General features: G+C 42.4%; 1 protein-coding gene across 3 annotated transcripts in view; it reads right to left on the reverse strand.

The window, feature by feature from the left end:
* Positions 1-416: 416 nt before the first annotated feature.
* The window catches only part of LOC137083441 (blood vessel epicardial substance), a 30,331-nt gene continuing 9,298 nt past the window's right edge, over positions 417-21,449 (reverse strand). For 2 of the 3 annotated variants that reach the window (XM_067449387.1, XM_067449386.1), the window contains 6 exons: positions 19,375-19,499; positions 17,307-17,494; positions 16,712-16,820; positions 15,497-15,664; positions 11,989-12,130; positions 417-768 (listed from right to left, as the gene is read on the reverse strand). In XM_067449387.1, the coding sequence (XP_067305488.1) occupies positions 638-768; positions 11,989-12,130; positions 15,497-15,664; positions 16,712-16,820; positions 17,307-17,494; positions 19,375-19,499 (863 nt within the window). In that variant the 3' untranslated portion in view covers positions 417-637. Of the gene's footprint in view, positions 769-6,539; positions 6,569-11,988; positions 12,131-15,496; positions 15,665-16,711; positions 16,821-17,306; positions 17,495-19,374; positions 19,500-21,449 lie in introns of all 3 variants that reach the window. The other variant, XM_067449385.1, reaches the window with a different exon arrangement.

Below are 21,449 nucleotides of genomic sequence, written 5' to 3' on the forward strand. Positions count from 1 at the left end.
CAAATTCTCTGCTCTTCATCAATAAGAATCAGAAACAATACCGTATATAAAAATAACGATATTATAATGATATAAAAAAACATCTTAAAATATCTAACAACAATAAGTCATCTTCTGAGCTCAAATATTAGATGTGTTTCTCTGAATTACTATTGTAATCTTTCCCCAGTGTTTTGTTTCTGTTAATTATGAATCACTTAATGTAAAGCACAGCCATTATTATGTTAGAAAGAAACGAAACGCATGTCCGTAGTGCCAAACTTTAATCTAAAAAAGTGATTTCAAGTATCTGTTCGACTTCAAACAGTCACATTATAATTATCACAGAAAACATTATGCAACATCATTGCTTAACCCTATATGATCAAATGTGCTAATATAAACTGGTGTGAGAAAAGATGTAATTTACTAGTGTCTTCATAAAATTCATTTTAACACAATATTGACTGTTAACACATCACAACAAAACATGACATGGTGTATATTATATTAAATGAGACAGTATCCAATGTTATTTCTGTAATACTAGAACAGCTCTCATTTGATCAGGCGTCTCTCAATGAAATCTAAATTCTGCATTTTACATTCGTTTCTCTAGAGCGTCCAGTAAAGCGCCAAAGAGGCGATGAAATACGCTTTACACGTCTTCTTTGGGGCTGCTGCCGACATCCTGGGATGTGGTGGCGGATTCGGACTCGAAAACATCATCTTCCATTGCTTCTTCTATTGGCTTCATAGTTGTGGAGGCTTTTGTCTGAGGATTTTTCTCTGGAGACGGAGAGAAACAACACTAATTGTCAATGTTCAAAGTTAAGGTTTCTTTTAGTATAATGTTTTATAAAGTCATATGAAGGCAAAACTAAAGGATATTAACTGTTTCCACAGCTCAATATCATCACAGTAATGTGAATAACATCACTCAAACACAGTAAAACTACAACTGTTAAATACACTCTGTGCATGTTATCACACTGCACTTTTTGTATTGACTTCCATTCATACGCTTGTGAACACGTGAGACCGGAAACTCAAGCTGCTGTGGATTTCGCTGAGTGGAATAGACTATACCCTCACCTAAAGGATTATTAGGAACACCTGTTCAATTTATCATTAATGCAATAATCTAATCAGCCAATCACATGGCAATTCTTCAGTGCATTTAGGGGTGTGGTCCTGGTCAAGACAATCTCCTGAACTCCAAACTGAATGTCAGAATGGGAAAGAAAGGTGATTTAAGCCGTTTTGAGTGTGGCATGGTTGTTGGTGCCAGACGGGCCGGTCTGAGTATTTCACAATCTGCTCAGTTACTGGGATTTTCACACACAACCATTTCTAGGGTTTACAGAGAATGGTGTTAAAAGGGAAGAGCATCCAGTCTGCAGCAGTCCTGTGGGAGAAAATGCCTTGTTGATGCTCGAGGTCAGAGGAGAATGGGCCGACTGATTCAAGCTGATAGAAGAGCAACTTTGACTGAAATAACCACTCGTTACAACCGAGGTATGCAGCAAAGCATTTGTGAAGCCACAACACACACAACCTTGAGGCGGATGGGCTACACCAGCAGAAGACCCCACCGGGGACCACTCATCTCCACTACAAATAGGAAAAAGAGGCGACAATTTGCACAAGCTCACCAAAATTGGACAGTTGAAGACTGGATAAATGTTGCCTGGTCTGATGAGTCTCGATTTCTGTTGAGACATTCAGATGGTAGAGTCAGAATTTGGCGTAAACAGAATGAGAACATGGATCCAGCATGCCTTGTTCCCACTGTGCAGGCTGGTGGTGGTGGTGTAATGGTGTGGGGGATGTTTTCTTGGCACACTTTAGGCCCCTTAGTGCCAATTGGGCATCGTTTAAATGCCACGGCCTACCTGAGCATTGTTTCTGACCATGTCCATCCCTTTATGACCACCATGTCCCCATCCTCTGATGGCTACTTCCAGCAGGATAATGCACCATGTCACAAAGCTCCAATCATTTCAAACTGGTTTCTTGAACATGACAATGAGTTGACTGAACTAAAATGGCCGCCACAGTCACCAGATCTCAACCCAATAGAGCATCTTTGGGATGTGGTGGAACGGGAGCTTCGTGCCCTGGATGTGCATCCCACAAATCTCCATCAACTGCAAGATGCTCTCCTATCAATATGGGCCGACATTTCTAAAGAATGCTTTCAGCAGCTTGATGATCAATGCCACGGAGAATTAAGGCAGTTCTGAAGGCGAAAGAGGGTCAAACACAGTATTAGTGTGTGCTCCTAATAATCCTTTAGGTGTGTATATATATATGAACTTTTTTCATTTAATTATTATTTGTTATAAAAAGATGCCACAGCAATTCATGACCAGTGTCCGAAGGAATTCTGTCAGGAATTCCCAAAGTCTAGCATGACCGTGGCATGAAAGAAGTTTTTTATTGTGAAATTAATGAATAATATCTGAAATGCATGCTTTTAGAGTCCCTCGGTTTGCATAGCCCTTTCATAATCTGCAAGAAACTGCTTCTACCGCAGCGTGAGAGCCATGGTTGTAGGTTTAGGGGGGGACGCTAGGTACTAGTCCCAATCAATATTTTAAGATGGCAAAATTGTCCCCACCAATATTTTAGCGAACTCCTTTGAGCTCCTATATGGATCAATGGCCAGGATGAAACAAATGAAACGGTTGCCACCCGTCCCTTGAAATACAGAATCATCCCGTTTACAAGCAAAATGACGGGTCCCGTATCAAGCCAATATGGGACGCGATGCACAAGATTGTGTTTTAGAGTCTCGAGAACATGCGCTGGAAACTTGCGCAGTTTTTTTAAAACATGTCGACCTCGCATGTTTCAAAAAACTGATTCAAAACTGATTTGGAGAAAGAAAAAAAGACATAAACACAAAATAACTGACCCCTTGAGGCATGGACTCCACTCGACCCCTAGTTTTTAAATAGGGTGTTGGTTCAATGGCAGAAATTAGGTCTGTGAGACACTCATGTTTTATTCTACAACATCAGCTCTACTTGCTACGGCTGCAGTTTGTGTTTGCGCTCTGAAGAGCATCTCATAGGGTTTCTAATTACACCGTGTTTTTAACAGACATGTCTGTCGAACACATGACTATAACATGACTGACATCTTGATACTATAACTGTGCACAATCCAGACCAGAAAAGCAAACAATGGGCATATAGTGTCCCCTTATGCAAAAACGAATTTTATGAAGAAAGCTGTCTTGTATAGAGATAGTGTCATCTGGAATAATAATCCCATTGTTCGTGATAGTTTGTCAGCTTTATAATAAGCTGTCATTTAAAAGTAGTATAAGGTGTTATGTGTTGATGAAGGTACTTAAATGTTTTAATTAATGCAATTATAAATCATATTGTATTGATGTCTCATCCTGTTATGGATCGAAACCAGATTTTATGTATGTACAGTCTTGTTCAAAATAATAGCAGTACAATGAGACTAACCAGAATAATCAAGGTGTTTAGTATATTTTTTATTGCTACGTGGCAAACAAGTTACCAGTAGGTTCAGTAGATTGTCAGAAAACAAACGAGACCCAGCATTCATGATATGCACGCTCTTAAGGCTGTGCAATTGGGCAATTAGTTGAATTAGTTGAAAGGGGTGTGTTCAAAAAAAATAGCAGTGTCTACCTTTGACTGTACAAACTCAAAACTATTTTGTACAAACATTTTTTTTCCCTGGGATTTAGCAATCCTGTGAATCACTAAACTAATATTTAGTTGTATGACCACAGTTTTTTAAAACTGCTTGACATCTGTGTGGCATGGAGTCAACCAACTTGTGGCACCTCTCAGCTGTTATTCCACTCCATGATTCTTTAACAACATTCCACAATTCATTCACATTTCTTGGTTTTGCTTCAGAAACAGCATTTTTGATATCACCCCACAAGTTCTCAATTGGATTAAGGTCTGGAGATTGGGCTGGCCACTCCATAACATTAATTTTGTTGGTTTGGAAACCAAGACTTTGCCCGTTTACTAGTGTGTTTTGGGTCATTGTCTTGTTGAAACAACCGTTTCAAGGGCATGTCCTCTTCAGCATAGGGCAACATGACCTCTTCAAGTATTTTAACATATGCAAACTGATCCATGATCCCTGGTATGCGATAAATAGGCCCAACACCATAGTAGGAGAAACATGCCCATATCATGATGCTTGCACCTCCATGCTTCACTGTCTTCACTGTGTACTGTGGCTTGAATTCAGAGTTTGGGGGTCGTCTCACAAACTGCCTGTGGCCCTTGGACCCAAAAAGAACAATTTTACTCTCATCAGTCCACAAAATGTTCCTCCATTTCTCTTGAGGCCAGTTGATGTGTTCTTTGGCAAATTGTAACCTCTTCTGCACATGCCTTTTTTTTAACAGAGGGACTTTGCGGGGGATTCTTGAAAATAGTGAAGGGGGGATTTTGAAATCCACTGCCGCTTCAATATACCTGTATATATTTATATCCTTATTAACTTCATAATCAAAACCTTAATTAATATTTATCTTCCTATATTACCTATATTATTATAATGATTCTATCCAGTTATGATTTTGCTTTGTTTCTTGTTTTCTAAAGTGTGTATTTGGTCTCTGAGGAGTGACTGAGGGTCTGGCCTAGAGATGTGTGATGTGTCACTAAACACTGGCAACAAGGTTATGTGTTTGGATTTGAGGTATCACACACCCCTAACATGTCAGGAGTGCAGGAACAGCGTTTGCTCACTTAGCCCGGCTTACAGATATGAAATATGGATTTGTCTTTCATTTAATTTATTATGTTTTATTCCTTTTATATTTCCTTTTACTGAAACACTAAAGACTCAAGATGAATATTGCCTGTACTATTGTGTGTCCCTCTCACTAAAGGAAAGCACATGTTATCAGTATGTTTTGGTAAGAACTGGTTAGAACTGGAGCTTAATCAGCTCCAACCTTGGAGAGACTGTGTATCTGTGTATGTGCGCAATATTCTATGCTCCAGATCAGAATGGTGTACAATGGGCACCCTAAGAGATGGGTGGACTTGTTGTTCTACAGGAAGGTCACTACAGGCCTAATTCTGGGTGAGAGCATCAACAAGTGACACGTCAGTGGAAACGTGCATCAGATTAACTGACTTGAGTGGAAATTTACCATGACTGTGCATTGTCTCTGAGCCAATCAGAACCATCCACATCGCAGTAATGACGTGGATAAGACCTTGAAAACGGTATAACTGTTGGGACAATTGTATGTACGATAGGGCGAGGCAACGAGACGGTGAGAGAGGGAGCGCGGCCTACGAACTCCTTGTGAGACTTGAAGCTGGCTTCTGCTTTTGATACTGCAAACTATTCTTAAGTAAATTTTTCTTTTATTTAATTGGAATCCTGACTCTGTCTTCATTTCTTCACTACTGGTCCTGGGTCATAAGCTGTTAACCCCTAACAATAGATTAGCTTCACACAGACGTCTTCTAACTGTCACAGTACTTACAGGTAACTCCAGACTGTCTTTGATCATCCTGGAGGTGATCATTGGCTGAGCCTTTGCCATTCTGGTTATTCTTCTATCCATTTTGATGGTTGTCTTCCGTTTTCTTCCACGTCTCTCTGGTTTTGCTCTCCATTTTAAGGCATTGGAGATCATTTTAGCTGAACAGCCTATCATTTTTTGCACCTCTTTATAGGTTTTCCCCTCTCTAATCAACTTTTTAATCAAAGTACGCTGTTCTTCTGAACAATGTCTTGAACGACCCATTTTCCTCAGCTTTCAAATGCATGTTCAACAAGTGTTGGCTTCATCCTTAAATAGGGGCCACCTGATTCACACCTGTTTCTTCACAAAATTGATGACCTCAGTGATTGAATGCCACACTGCTATTTTTTTGAACACACCCCTTTCAACTAATTCAACTAATTGCCCAATTGCACAGCCTTAAGAGCGTGCATATCATGAATGCTGGGTCTCATTTGTTTTCTGAGAATCTACTGAACCTACTGGTAACTTGTTTGCCACGTAGCAATAAAAAAATATACTAAAAACCTTGATTATTCTGGTTAGTCACATTGTACTGCTATTATTTTGAACAAGACTGTATATATATATATATATATATATATATATACATACACACATACATATATGTGTGTGTGTATTTATGTATATTTTATCTACCGGTATATTGATGATTGTAATGTAACATTTTAGAATGGACCCCAGGAAGACTAGCTGATTTCATAGACATAGACTTTCAGCTAATGGGATCCATATAAATAAACAATAAACAATCTCTTGACCACATGAATTTAAGTGAATATGGCAGCATGTTTTATGGCATGATGTTATGGGCAAACTCATCAAGTGCAGTTTCTCGTGTGTTAAAGGTTAAGTTCATAACAGGTCTGGTTATCAGAAGTCACTTGTTCTGAGCACTAGAAGTGAGTTAATTTACTTTCTGGTTATGTTCAAAATGACAATTGGGTCATTTGTGTTGGGGTTGAGGAAGAGGAAGACAGTGAGATAAAAAAAGAAGCCATCTTACACCTCATCAGGCCCGATCTGAGGTCACAGCTAGAGGAGGAACAGGAGGAGAAACATCAGCCCAGATTAATAGACTGAAAAAAAGAACTCAAAATTAAGAGAGTTTTTGCTTAAAATAAGCAAAATAATCTTAAAGGGTTAGTTCCAGAGGTGGGGGACTCGAGTCACATGACTTGACTCAAGTCAGACTTAAGTCACACATTTTAGGACTTGACTTTTTTATTTATTATTAAGTTTTTTATTATTAAGTTTATTAATTATAATATTAATCATCTGGTCACGCTGTACAGGACTCGGAGGAGGACTATCAAAAAATACAAAGAGAATGTATCTCACCCAATATATTGGCCTCATTTCAGTTACATTTCCATTTTCAAGACTCGACTTGACTTTGACTTGACATTCATGACTTGAGACTTGACTCGGTCTTGAGTTGATCGCAACCTAACCTCGTGACGCAGCAGGCAAGCAGAGCACTAGCGGAGACAGTCGTGAATTAACATGGAAGGCGCTACCTACGCAAAGTTTCCAAGGTAATCAGTTACTAACGGATCACACCGCACGCCCATGCTCGCGTCGTACTCGCGCTCACAGTGTTGCCAGATTGGGTGCGTTCCGGGGCGCGCTCCTAACCTTCCCAGAACGTTCTCAGAACATTCCAAGAGCGTTCCCCTAACCTTCCCAGAACGTTCCCCTAACCTTCCCAGAGCGTTCCCCTAACCTTCCCAGAACGTTCCCCTAACCTTCCCAGAGCGTTCCCCTAACCTTCCCAGAGCGTTCCCCTAACCTTCCCAGAGCGTTCCCCTAACCTTCCCAGAGCGTTCCCCTTACCTTCCCAGAGCGTTCCCCTTACCTTCCCAGAGCGTTCCCCTAACCTTCCCAGAGCGTTCCCCTAACCTTCCCAGAGCGTTCCCCTTACCTTCCCAGAGCGTTCCCCTTACCTTCTCAGAGCGTTCCCCTAACCTTCCCAGAGCGTTCCCCTAACCTTCCCAGAGCGTTCCCCTTACCTTCTCAGAGCGTTCCCCTAACCTTCCCAGAGCTTTCCCCTAACCTTCCCAGAGCGTTCCCCTTACCTTCCCAGAGCGTTCCCCTAACCTTCCCAGAGCGTTCCCCTAACCTTCCCAGAGCGTTCCCCTAACCTTCCCAGAGCGTTCCCCTAACCTTCCCAGAGCGTTCCCCTTACCTTCCCAGAGCGTTCCCCTAACCTTCCCAGAGCTTTCCCCTAACCTTCCCAGAGCGTTCCCCTTACCTTCCCAGAGCGTTCCCCTAACCTTCCCAGAGCGTTCCCCTAACCTTCCCAGAGCGTTCCCCTAACCTTCCCAGAGCTTTCCCCTTACCTTCCCAGAGCGTTCCCCTAACCTTCCCAGAACGTTCCCCTAACCTTCCCAGAGCGTTCCCCTAACCTTCCCAGAGCGTTCCCCTAACCTTCCCAGAGCGTTCCCCTAACCTTCCCAGAGCGTTCCCCTAACCTTCCCAGAGCGTTCCCCTTACCTTCCCAGAGCGTTCCCCTAACCTTCCCAGAGCGTTCCCCTAACCTTCCAAGAGCTTTCCCCTAACCTTCCCAGAGCGTTCCCCTTACCTTCCCAGAGCGTTCCCCTAACCTTCCCAGAGCATTCCCCTAACCTTCCCAGAGCGTTCCCCTAACCTTCCCAGAGCGTTCCCCTAACCTTCCCAGAGCGTTCCCCTAACCTTCCCAGAGCGTTCCCCTAACCTTCCCAGAGCTTTCCCCTTACCTTCCCAGAGCGTTCCCCTAACCTTCCCAGAGCGTTCCCCTTACCTTCCCAGAGCGTTCCCCTAACCTTCCCAGAGCGTTCCCCTAACCTTCCCAGAGCGTTCCCCTAACCTTCCCAGAGCGTTCCCCTAACCTTCCCAGAGCGTTCCCCTAACCTTCCCAGAGCGTTCCCCTAACCTTCCCAGAGCGTTCCCCTTACCTTCCCAGAGCGTTCCCCTAACCTTCCCACAGCGTTCCCCTAACCTTCCCAGAGCGTTCCCCTAACCTTCCCAGAGCGTTCCCCTAACCTTCCCAGAGCGTTCCCCTAACCTTCCCAGAGCGTTCCCCTAACCTTCCCAGAGCGTTCCCCTAACCTTCCCAGAGCGTTCCCCTTACCTTCCCAGAGCGTTCCCCTAACCTTCCCACAGCGTTCCCCTAACCTTCCCAGAGCGTTCCCCTAACCTTCCCAGAGCGTTCCCCTAACCTTCCCACAGCGTTCCCCTAACCTTCCCAGAGCGTTCCCCTAACCTTCCCAGAGCGTTCCCCTAACCTTCCCAGAGCGTTCCCCTAACCTTCCCAGAGCGTTCCCCTAACCTTCCCAGAGCTTTCCCCTTACCTTCCCAGAGCGTTCCCCTAACCTTCCCAGAGCGTTCCCCTTACCTTCCCAGAGCGTTCCCCTAACCTTCCCAGAGCGTTCCCCTAACCTTCCCAGAGCGTTCCCCTAACCTTCCCAGAGCGTTCCCCTAACCTTCCCAGAGCGTTCCCCTAACCTTCCCAGAGCGTTCCCCTAACCTTCCCAGAGCGTTCCCCTAACCTTCCCAGAGCGTTCCCCTTACCTTCCCAGAGCGTTCCCCTAACCTTCCCACAGCGTTCCCCTAACCTTCCCAGAGCGTTCCCCTAACCTTCCCAGAGCGTTCCCCTAACCTTCCCAGAGCGTTCCCCTAACCTTCCCAGAGCGTTCCCCTAACCTTCCCAGAGCGTTCCCCTAACCTTCCCAGAGCGTTCCCCTAACCTTCCCAGAGCGTTCCCCTAACCTTCCCAGAGCGTTCCCCTAACCTTCCCAGAGCGTTCCCCTTACCTTCCCAGAGCTTCCCAGAGCGTTCCCCTAACCTTCCCAGAGCGTTCCCCTAACCTTCCCACAGCGTTCCCCTAACCTTCCCAGAGCGTTCCCCTAACCTTCCCAGAGCGTTCCCCTAACCTTCCCAGAGCGTTCCCCTAACCTTCCCAGAGCGTTCCCCTAACCTCTTTACTCCATTAATTTACCCTGCTGTACGTCAGTAATCGGCCAGTATTCACGTCCCGTTAAGTGGCATTGAAGACGGATCAATGGACGTAATCAGCCTAGTTCTACAAACCATGTCTTGTTTTGAACTTGTTTAATCAGTATAAATATTTCAAGCACATAAACCTTCATTTGGAGGATTACATAAGATTGAATGTAATGCATTAATGTAAGTTCGTAACTTGTAGGCATGTCACTAACACTGCACAACCAGGTTAAGTGCCAAATAATGACTTCAACACAATAAAATATGGTTTTAAAATTTTATTCACAAACATAAAAAAATGAAAAAATATTACTTTAACTGAAAACATTTCATGATTTTTTTACTACTGAATAAACCGGACGTAGCCAACTTCACTCTTTTGGTCCGTAAACAAAAAATTCAGTCAACCGGTAAAAAACGAAATGACCGTTCATTTTTAAATTACGCGACTGCGCGTCTTTCTGTAGAAAACAGAAGAAAGTGTGTGCAGATCAGAGGCGCACAGCAACAAAATATATACAAATACCCCGCATATATATTATAAAAATAACATCTGAAAGATAACCTTTAGGGAACGTTCTGGGAATGTTCTCTTTAGGTTACAAAAACACAAAAATTGGTTCCCCACAAAAATAACCCAACGGGAACCATATGGGACCGTTAGGGGAACGTTCTGTGTTTACTGGGAAGTAACTGTGAGCATTTCGTCAGCGTAGAGTTGTGTGTGTGTGTGTGTGTGTGTGTGTGTGTGTGTGTGTGTGTGTGTGTGAGATAAAGGCATATCCGCGGAAGTGTTAGTATCTCGTTCACAGATTGTTTGTTTCTGTATCGTTTATAAAAATGTCCACACAATGTAAAGTATTTGCTCTGGCTATTATTTTCAGTAATTTTGCTCAGTTGCTCAACTGGTACAGGCCTAACACTTGACATTTTGTCCCCCTCACTTTTGAAATGATGGCTATGCCCCTGTCTGGACATGTTAGGAGTTGATAAAAAGAAATAATCTGAAGCACTCAAATATTATTGAAGAAATGTAAAAAGCCTTTATTTCAACATCGCTTTAATATTTTAAAAACAGGTGACAATACTGGACACCTATACGTGTTGTGGCTAATGAGCCTTCGTCAGGGTGTGAGCCACAAACACAATCGGAGTTCATTAAGTTTATTAATTATAATATTAATCATCTGGTCACGCTGTACAGGACTCGAAGGAGGACTATCAAAAAATACAAAGAGAATGTATCTCACCCAATATATTGGCCTCATTTCAGTTACATTTCCATTTTCCATTTCCAAGACCTCTGTTCATCTTCACACACAGTTTAAGATATTTTATATTTAGTCCGAGAGCGTATGCAAGTGTATGCACACTATACTGTCCATGTCCAGAAAGGGAATAAAAACATCATCACAGTAGTCCATATGAGACATCAGTGGGTTAATTAGAGTCTCTTGAAGCATCCAAAATACATTTGGGTCCAAAAATAACAAAAACTACGACTTTATTCAGCATTGGCTTCTCTTCCGCGTTTGTTTTCAACACGCGTTTGCGACTCTGCAGTGTTATCTGGTGCGCTCGAGCTGAGGGAGACGCACGCTGAGAACAAAACAACCTTCACAAACATTTCTAAGGATTTCGACACAGAGGATTTTTTGCTCAGCCATATTTATTTGAACCCGAATACACGAGCGCTCCAGATAACACGTCAGCAGCATCACTGCGATGACGCGATCGCGGATCGAAAACAAACCCGGAAGAGAAGCCAATGCTGAATAAAGTCGTAGTTTTTGTTATTTTTGGACCCAAATGTATTTCCGATGCTTCAAGAGACTCTAATTAACCCACTGATGTCTCATATGGACTACTGTGATGATGTTTTTATTCCCTTTCTGGACATGGACAGTATAGTGTGCATACACTTGCATACGCTCTCGGACTAAATATAAAATATCTTAAACTGTGTGTGAAGATGAACGGAGGTCTTACGGGTGTGGAGCGACATTAGGGAGAGGAGTTAAAGACAGACATTTCATTTTTGGCTGAACTAACCCTTCAAGACAAACAGAAAACAAGATTATTTTTCTCACCCCATTGGCAGATTATTTATCTTATTTTAAGCAAAAACTCTCTTCATTTGGAGTTATTCTTTCCCAAAACAAGACAATTACTTTTGCTTGTCTAGTAAATACTTCTAGTTTTAAGAATTTTTAGATGTTTGGACTAGAAACAAGACAAAAATACTAAGTAAGAAAAGCATTTTTTGCAGTGTGTATCGTGCAATTACACAGGTTTAGTATCCATGAGCTCGCACTGGAACAGATGGAGTTCAGAGATGAGATGAACGTTACAGAAGTTTAGGAGAGACAGACGTGTTCAGGTTTTATCAGCGTTTGTGGGATGAGGGTCAGGGCATATCGTGGTCAGTGTGTGAAACTAGCGGTTAGCGATGGAGACGGCTGTAGACTTACGCAGAGATGATCCAGTTGAGCCGCCTCTGAGGATCTGGTTGAGGACGTCGTCAGTATCGCTGGTGCTCGCCATGCTGTTCCTCATCTGCATCATGGACAGCTGAGAGCACAGGCTCGGCTGACGGTCCATCTTCTTCACAGCCTATACAGCACAATCATCGCTTCAATTAAACCCAGATAACCAAAACAAGTACGCTAAGGTTCTCTATTTAATGATTGCTTTTGAGGTCCGAAAGGGATAGAAGGACATAGGGCATTGAATCAACAGCAGGGTGAGTAAAAGATGGAGTTAATTTCATTTCTGAGTGAACTGTCCCTTTAAGAAAGAAAGAGACTCACCTTTGCAAACAGGCATGATGTTCAACTTTTGTTGGCAGTGCCAATTCACCAAGAACATAATGTGTCACGTTTGATGTATAATACAAGTAGTTGGGGCCGCCAATGGTATCAAGGTTATGTGACACCTTCACGTTAAAGGACAACTCCGGTGAGAAATGCCCCTCGGGGTAATGAACAGATGGTTAGCGAGTAGATCGTTCTCTGGGATGCGTTTTCATGAAATCTAATGTAAAGAGTTTTATCTCTAAACACAGATTAGCTTATAACGCTTGTCTATGGGGCTCAGGGTAAGTGAAATTAAACCGCTAGTTAATACCACTAACAAGACTCAAAATAGCCTCACACTAACACGGCAGCATAATGAGGGACCCTACATGCAAACCCAAGCACTGAGAACTTTGTAAGAGTACAAACAGTTTAATAAGAAGATACTTTATAAACACAGTGCATTACGCGTTTACAGACGGCAGCCATCTTGGAAAACGAACGCTGTGCTAAGAGATGAACTGTGACTGTGAGTCTCATATGGGACGCCTTCTTCCCTTGTAGTTAGTCAACCATATATTTTAATAAACGGATATGATTCATGCATTTCCCTGTAATTAGATTTTACAAACTTAATTCCAATCGACCAGCTCACTTAGCACAGCGTTCGTCACTCGACTCGTTGAGACTGTTTTCCAAGATGGCTGCCGTCTGTAAACGCGTAATGCACTGTCTTTATGAAGTATCTTCTTATTAAACTGTTTGTACTCTTACAAAGTTCTCAGTGCTGCGGTCTGAATGGAGAGACCCTCATTATGCTGCCGTGTTAGTGTGAGGCTATTTTGAGTCTTGTTAGTGGTATTAACTAGCGGTTTAATGTCACTTACCCTGAGCCCCTTAGACAAGCGTTATAAGCTAATCTGTGTTTAGAGATAAAACTCTTTACATTCAATTTTCATGAAAACGCATCCCAGAGAACGATCTACTCGCTAACCATCTGTTCATTACCCCGAGGGGCATTTCTCACCGCAGTTGTCCTTGGAAACATTAATGTGTATTATTCTTTTTTGTTGTTTTTCGTTTGAACTTTCTCAGAACATTCTGAAACAAGTCGTAACATTTTTTTTTAAAATGTGCGTCCGACTGAAATGTTTCAGGAAACAAAATCCATGAACACTTTACAGGTCCTTCTCAAAAAAATTAGCATATTGTGATAAAGTTCATTATTTTCCATGATGTAATGATAAAAATTAAACTTTCATATATTTTAGATTCATTGCACACCAACTGAAATATTTCAGGTCTTTTATTGTTTTAATGCTGATGATTTTGGCACACAGCTCATGAAAACCCGAAATTCCTGTCTCAAAGAATTAGCATATTTCATCCGACCAATAACAGAAAAGTGTTTTTAATACAAAAAAAAGTCAACCTTCAAATAATTATGTTCAGTTCTGCACTCAACACTTGGCCAGGAATCCTTTAGCAGAAATGACTGCTTCAGTGCGGCGTGGAGGCGATCAGCCTGTGGCACTGCTGAGGTGTTCTGGAGGCCCAGGATGCTTCGATAGCGGCCTTAAGCTCATCCAGAGTGTTGGGTCTCGCGTCTCTCAATTTTCCTTTCACAATATCCCACAGATTCTTTATGGGGTTCAGGTCAGGAGAGTTGGCAGGCCAATTGAGCACAGTAATACCATGGTCAGTAAACAATTTACCAGTGGTTTTGGCACTGTGAGCAGGTGCCAGGTCGTGCTGAAAAACCAAATCTTCATCTCCATAAAGTTTTTCAGCAGATGGAAGCATGAAGTGCTCCAAAATCTCCTGATAGCGAGCTGCATTGACCCTGCCCTTGATAAAACACAGCGGACCAACACCAGCAGCTGACATGGCACCCCAGACCATCACTGACTGTGGGGACTTGACACTGGACTTCAGGCATTTGGGCATTTCCTTCTCCCCAGTCTTCCTCCAGACTCTGGCACCTTGATTTCCCATTGACATGCAAAATTTGCTTTCATCTGAAAAAAGTACTTTGGACCACTGAGCAACAGTCCAGTGCTGCTTCTCTGTAGCCCAAAAGTGGCTTGACCTGGGGAATGCGGCACCTGTAGCCCATTTCCTGCTCACGCCTGTGCACGGCGGCTCTGGATGTTTCTACTCCAGACTCAGTCCACTGCTTCCGCAGGTCCCCCAAGGTCTGGAGTCGGTCCTTCGTTGTGCAGCGTTTTTTGCCACACTTTTTCCTTCCCACAGACTTCCCACTGAGGTGCCTTGATACAGCACTCTGGGAACAGCCTATTCGTTCAGAAATGTCTTTCTGTGTCTTACCCTCTCGCTTGAGGGTGTCAATGATGGCCTTCTGGACAGCAGTCAGGTCGGCAGTCTTACCCATGATTGCGGTTGTGAGTAATGAACCAGGCCGGGAGTTTTTAAAAGCCTCAGGAATCTTTTGCAGGTGTTTAGAGTTCATTAGTTGATTCAGATGATTAGGTTAATAGCTCGTTTAGAGAACCGCTTCATGATATGCTAAGTTTTTGACACAGGAATTTGGGGTTTTCATGAGCTGTGTGCCAAAATCATCAGTATTAAAACAATAAAAGACCTGAAATATTTCAGTTGGTGTGCAATGAATCTAAAATATATAAAAGTTTAATTTTTATCATTACATAAAAATAATTAACTTTATCACAATATGCACATTTTTTGAGAAGGACCAGTATAAATGTTTTGCCTCTATATTTACATAAAATGCAAATATCTGTAGATGAGATCATCATGTATATGATATTTACTAAGTGAAAATAGTGATATATTCTATTTCCACCATGTAAAAGTAGCAGTTCTTCACATGTGTAAATAGTAATAAGATGCTATTTATACTTTATTTTAGACCAATAGTTCTGTTACTTTTACTCAAGTAATGAAGTTGTGTACTTTGTCCACCTCTGCTGATAATAATCCTAAGTGTGTGTTGATGATCAGATCCTCATATGAGAGTGATTAGTGAAGGGTCATGTGACTCTGAAGACTGGAGGAATGATGATAAATTCAGCTTTGATCACAGGAATAAATCACACTTTACTGTATATTCACATAGACAACAGTTATTTTAAAAGTAATAATATATTTTAATTTTACTGTATTTTTGATCAAATAAATCAGCAGAAAAATGAATGTTCCTGACCTTGTCGCTCAGGGTTGGATCGTTGAGCGAGTAGAGCTTGTTGGTGATGTCTTTGCCAATCAGGTATCGGAAAACCTCATTCAGAAAAGACTCCGACTCCAGGAAGTACGTCAGGCGCTCTCTCGACCAGCACAGGAGCTTGCAGTTTTCCTCCGCAGTGATCGTCACCTGGATATTCATGCGACAGATCATTCTGAAGAGTTTACTCTTCCTCACAATGACTAAAAATGTGATATCATCCTTATTTAGCTAGATGTACACTATATTGCCAAAAGTGTTGTGACGCCTGCGGGGGCCGTCCACAAACTGATCCCACAAAGCTGAGAGCATGAAATTGTCCAAAATGTCTTGGTGAAGCATTAAGAGTTCCTTTCACTGGAACTAAGGGGCCAACCTCTGAAAAACAACCCCACCCACATAATCCCCCCACCCCCCACCAAACTTTACACTTGGCACAATGCATGTCCTGTTCTCCCGGCGACTGCCAAACCCAGACTCGTCCATGGGATTGTCAGCCTGAAGCGTGATTGGTCACTCAGAGAACACGTCTCACTGCTCTAGAGTCCAGTGGCGGCTGCTTTACTCCACTGCATCCCACGCCTTGCATTGCTCTTGGTGATGTAAGGCTTGGATGAGCTGCTCGGCCATGGAAACCCGTTCCATGAAGCTCTCTCCGCTGTTCTTGAGCTCATCTGAAGGCCACAGAAGTCTGGAGGTCTGGAGCTGTTGACTCTGCAGAAAGTTGGAGACTTCTGCACACTGTGACCCTCAGCATGCGCTGACCCCGCTCTGGGATTGAACACTTCATGGCTGAGTTGCTGTTGTCCCCAATGGCTTCCTCTTTGTTATAATCCCACTAAAAGTTGAGCGTGGAATATTTAGTAGTGAGGAAATGTCAGGAATGGCCTTATTGCACAGGTGTCAGCCTATCACGGCCCCACGCTTGAGTTCACTGAGCTCCTGAGAGCGACCCGTTCTCTCACTAATGTGTGTAGAAGCGTCTGCAGGCCGAGAGCTGGAGTTATACACCTGTGGCCATGAAGAGATTGAACACCTGAACTCAGGGATCTGGAGGAGCGGCACAATACTAACGGCAATATAGTGTATTATATAATATTAACTGGGTGCAAAAATGACAGAAAAGTTGATGTTAAATAATGTGGTAATTATGTTTAAATATACAGCAAGTATTTTTTTTAAATACTAACACATTACCTGAAACCTCTCACCCCTGTTCATCTGAGTCGACCTGAACTCTGGAGAGTCGATGAAGGCATTGGTGTAAATGTTATGCAAGAAATGCCCGCGGTACGAAACCTTCATCCTGTGTCAAATGCACAAACTTGGTCAAGTCTTCCGACACATTACAGGAGCGCTACACTGCAAAAATGCTCTTCTCAATCAGTATTTTTGTCTTGTTTGTAGTCTAAATATCTAAAAATTCTTAAAACAAGAAACATTTACTAGACAAGCAAAGTTTATTGTCTTGTTTTGGGGAAAATAACTCAAAATGAAGAGAGTTTTTGCTTAAAATAAGATAAATAATCTGCCAATGGGGTGAGAAAAATAATCTTAATTCAAACAGAAAACAAGATTATTTTTCTCACCCCAATGGCAGATTATTTATCTTATTTTAAGCAAAAACTCTCTTCATTTTGAGTTATTTTCCCCAAAACAAGACAATTACTTTTTTACTTGTCTAGTAAATGTTTCTTAATGTAAGACTTTGTTGAGGTTTGGACTAGAAACAAGACACAAACACTGAGTGAGAGCGTGTTTTGCAGTGACCCTGGTGAGGTGGAGCACCTACTTTCCTTTGAGGAGGATGCTGAGGCGCTCGTCCACAGACGTCTTGTCCTCCGCCGCGTAAACCTGGCCCTTCTTCAGGGTCTGGATGGTACAGAACTGGCCGGTGAGCTTCTGGAACAGAGCCTCGCGCACATGCAGCGGCTCGAACAGCCGCTTGTACACAGACTTCAGCTCCCGGTCGATCTTGATCTGGAGTTAAAGGAAGTGTGTGTAAGGTTGTGGCCGAAACTGGTACTGCAATCCCTTTTAGATGACTGTAGAGCGGTGTCTCCCCCTCCCCCTGTCTCGAGGTTGCCAGATTGGCTGCAGGATCAGCAGGAATGTTTGTAGATCTGCAGCTGTGTGTGTGTGTGTGTGTGTGTGTGTGCTTCGCCTGACGCTCTCTGTGTGTGTGTGTGTTTCGCCTGACGCTCTGAGTGTGTGTGTGCTTTGCCTGATTCTCTGTGTGTGTGCGCGTGCGTGCGTGCGTGTGTGTGTGTGTGTATTTTAACTGATGCTCTGAGTGTGTTTGTGTGTTTTGTCTGACGCTTTGAGTGTGTGTTTCACCTCACGCTCTGTGTGTGTGTGTGTGTGTGTGTGTTTCGCCTGACGCTCTGTGTGTGTTTCGCCTGACGCTCTGTGTGTGTGTGTGTGTTTCGCCTGACGCTCTGTGTGTGTGTTCCACCTGATGCTCTGAGTGTGTGTGTGCTTTGCCTGATTCTCTGTGTGTGTGCTTGCGTGTGTGTGTGTGTGTGTGTGTTTCGCCTGACGCTCTGTGTGTGTGTTTCGCCTGACGCTCTGTGTGTGTGTGTGTTTCGCCTGACGCTCTGTGTGTGTTCCACCTGATGCTCTGAGTGTGTGTGTGTGTGTGTTTTGTCTGACGCTCTGTGTGTGTGTGTTTCACCTGACGCTCTGTGTGTGTGTGTGTGTTTCGCCTGACGCTCTGTGTGTGTGTGTGTGTGTGTGCTTCGCCTGACGCTCTGTGTGTGTGTGTGTGTGTGTTTCGCCTGACGCTCTGTGTGTGTGTTCCACCTGATGCTCTGAGTGTGTGTGTGCTTTGCCTGATTCTCTGTGTGTGTGCTTGCGTGTGTTTGTGTGTGTGTGTTTCGCCTGACGCTCTGTGTGTGTGTTTCGCCTGACGCTCTGTGTGTGTGTGTGTGTTTCGCCTGACGCTCTGTGTGTGTGTGTGTGTGTTCCACCTGATGCTCTGAGTGTGTGCGTGCTTTGCCTGATTCTCTGTGTGTGTGCTGGCATGTGTGTGTGTGTGTGTGTGTGTGTGTGTGTGTGTGTGTTTTGCCTGACGCTCTGTGTGTGTGTGTGTGTTTCGCCTGACGCTCTCTGTGTGTGTGTGTGTGTGTGTGTTACGCCTGACGCTCTGAGTGTGTGTGTGCGTTTTGCCTGACACTCTTTGTGTGTGTGTGTGTGTGTCTGTGTGTGTGTGTGTTTCGCCTGACACTGTGTGTGTGTGTGTGTGTGTGTGAGCCTGTTTATGTGGTTTATGAGGACATATCAAATGTCCTCATAATTCAAACGGCCTTAAAAACATACTAAATGATGTTTTTTTGAGAAAGTAAAAATGCAGAATGTTTCCTGTGATGGGTAGGTTTAGGGGCTGTGTGTGTGTGTGTGTGTGTGTGTGTGTGTGATGGGTAGGTTTAGGGGCAGTGTAAGGGGATAGAAAATACGGTTTGTACAGTATAAAAACCATTACGCCTATGGAGAGTCCCTGTAAACCACATAGACCAACATGTGTGTGTGTGTGTGTGTGTGTGTGTGTGTGTGTGTGTGTGTGTGTGTGTGTGTGTGTGTGTGTGTGTGTGTGTGTGTGTGTGTGTGTGTGTGTGTGTGTGTGTGTGTGTGTGTGTGTGTGTGTGTGTGTTTGTGTGTGTGTTTCGCCTGACGTAATATATAATATTTTCAAAAATAGTGAAAAACCTTTGAAGAATAGAGTCTCTTTATAAACAAGACCCTCAGATTACTCACAGTCAGATTACTGTGTGTATGATTATAGCATGTAAAAGTGTCTCACATGATTTATTATTTACTAAACATTTATGTGACTGTGTGAGTAATACAGAGGCTGTACTCACCGGTCTGCGTTTATAAAGCAGGAAGAAGAAGTGCATGAAGTTCACCAGCAGGAAAACCACGTTCCACACCATCACATCCAGCCCACATCGGTATAAGGCGGCCCAGGCGATGAACAGAGAGCAGCCTGACGAACACAACACACAGGTCAGACACAGGCACACACTCCTCTTTAATACACACACACAGTACAGGCCAGACGTTTGGACTCATTACTATCTTTAATGTTTTTAAAAGAAGTTTCTTCTGCTCATCAAGCCTGCATTTATTTGATCAAAAATACAGTTGTTTATTTTAAAATAAATCATTTGTTTTCAGTGTATTCTCCTTTAAATGCTGATTTATTTCTGTGATCAGAGCTGAATGTTCAGGACGGTTCCTCCAGTCTTCAGTGATCATGATCCTTCAGAAATCATTCTCAGATGAGGATTCATTAGGAGTGTTGGACACAGTTCTGATCACTAATATATCTGAGGAATAAAAGGATCAGAAGAACGGCATTTATTCAAAATAAAAATGACTGACCCCAAATGACTGACCAGTAGAGTATATTGCTGTTATATTTATATTTTAAACTTTTTATTCATCAAAGTATTATAAAAAAGTATCTCAGGTTATGAGCATATATTAGTGATGAGAACTGTGTCCAACACTCGTAATGAATCCTCATCTGAGAATGATTTCTGAAGGATCATGATCACTGAAGACTGGAGGAACCATCCTGAACATTCAGCTCTGATCACACAAATAAATCAGCATTTAAAGGAGAATACACTGAAAACAAATTATTTTAAATTGTAATAATATATCACAATATTACTTTTTTTCAGTATTTTTGATCAAATAAATGCAGGCTTGATGAGCAGAAGAAACTTCTTTCAGAAACATTACAGATAGTAACGAGTCCTAATGTCTGGCCTGTACTGTATATAGATATATCTATGCAGGTTAAACCACTCATGTCACTCCTATCGTTCTGGACACTGGATGTGTGAGTTACCCAATAAAGGGGTCAGAAAGCGCTCAGATTTCATCAGAAATATCTTCATCTGTGTCTGAAGAAGGTCTGACGGGTTTTAATTAACATGAGAGAGAGGAATTAATGACTGAATTTACATTTTTATGTGAACTAACCCTTTAAATGCTTTGTTGAACTCTGCTGTTTGTTCTTAAATGTGCAAAGGAATTACACATTTGTTTTAAAAATAAAAGGGATTTGTAATAAGTTTACTTTACTTAGAAAAAGTGAGGAAACCGATTGCTTTAAAATTTTCAAGTAGCGTATTATTTTTTTGTGTGCAAAACTTAACAAATTTGTACAGAAAACTTGCTAATGAAGTAAACTTAACTCAAAATAATTAGTTGTGTTAACTTGTTATTAGTGCTCACATTACTAGGAAAATATTAGGAAACCGATTGCCTTAAAATTCTCATGTAAGCTGAACTTAAAAAAAATAAGTGAAGACAAAAAGCAACAACTGAACTCCATTCAACACTTATTTATTACTTAATCGGTTTCCACGTTTTCTTCAAGTAAAGTGAATGTATTTTCACCTTAATTGCATCAAGTTGTTCTTACTTAAACCATTCAAGTTGTGTCGACATAATTCTATCTGTGAGCTGAGGAAGTGTACTCCCAGAATGCATTGCAGCACGAATAAATTAATCACAGGGCAACCGTAACTCTGTTTTATTATTTTTGCCTTTATTGTACCATTTTATTTGCTGTCTTTTGTCAGTATAACCCCAATGATGACCAAACAAATGAACTTGTAATGGTCTTATTAAGTGTAAACGTTTTTTTTTACCATTGTTGTGTTTTGATGCTGAATGTTGAAGTCTGTGTTACTCAAGCACGGTCAATTGTTGGATATTGTCACACATATAGAGGCATTATATCAACACAATTAAAAGTTTGTCATAAGTGTTAGCACTAAAATGTTAAAAGATCATTAAATGGCATTACATTTTTTTATATACGTATATAACTGACAACTGTGATTTCGTGCTGCATTGCTGCATCAGTAGGAAGAGATTTACCGTGATATAAATGAAGTGCCCAACCAAAGGGAACACT

Source organism: Pseudorasbora parva, chromosome 7 (assembly GCF_024679245.1).
Source record: "Pseudorasbora parva isolate DD20220531a chromosome 7, ASM2467924v1, whole genome shotgun sequence".
Lineage (NCBI taxonomy): Eukaryota > Metazoa > Chordata > Actinopteri > Cypriniformes > Gobionidae > Pseudorasbora > Pseudorasbora parva.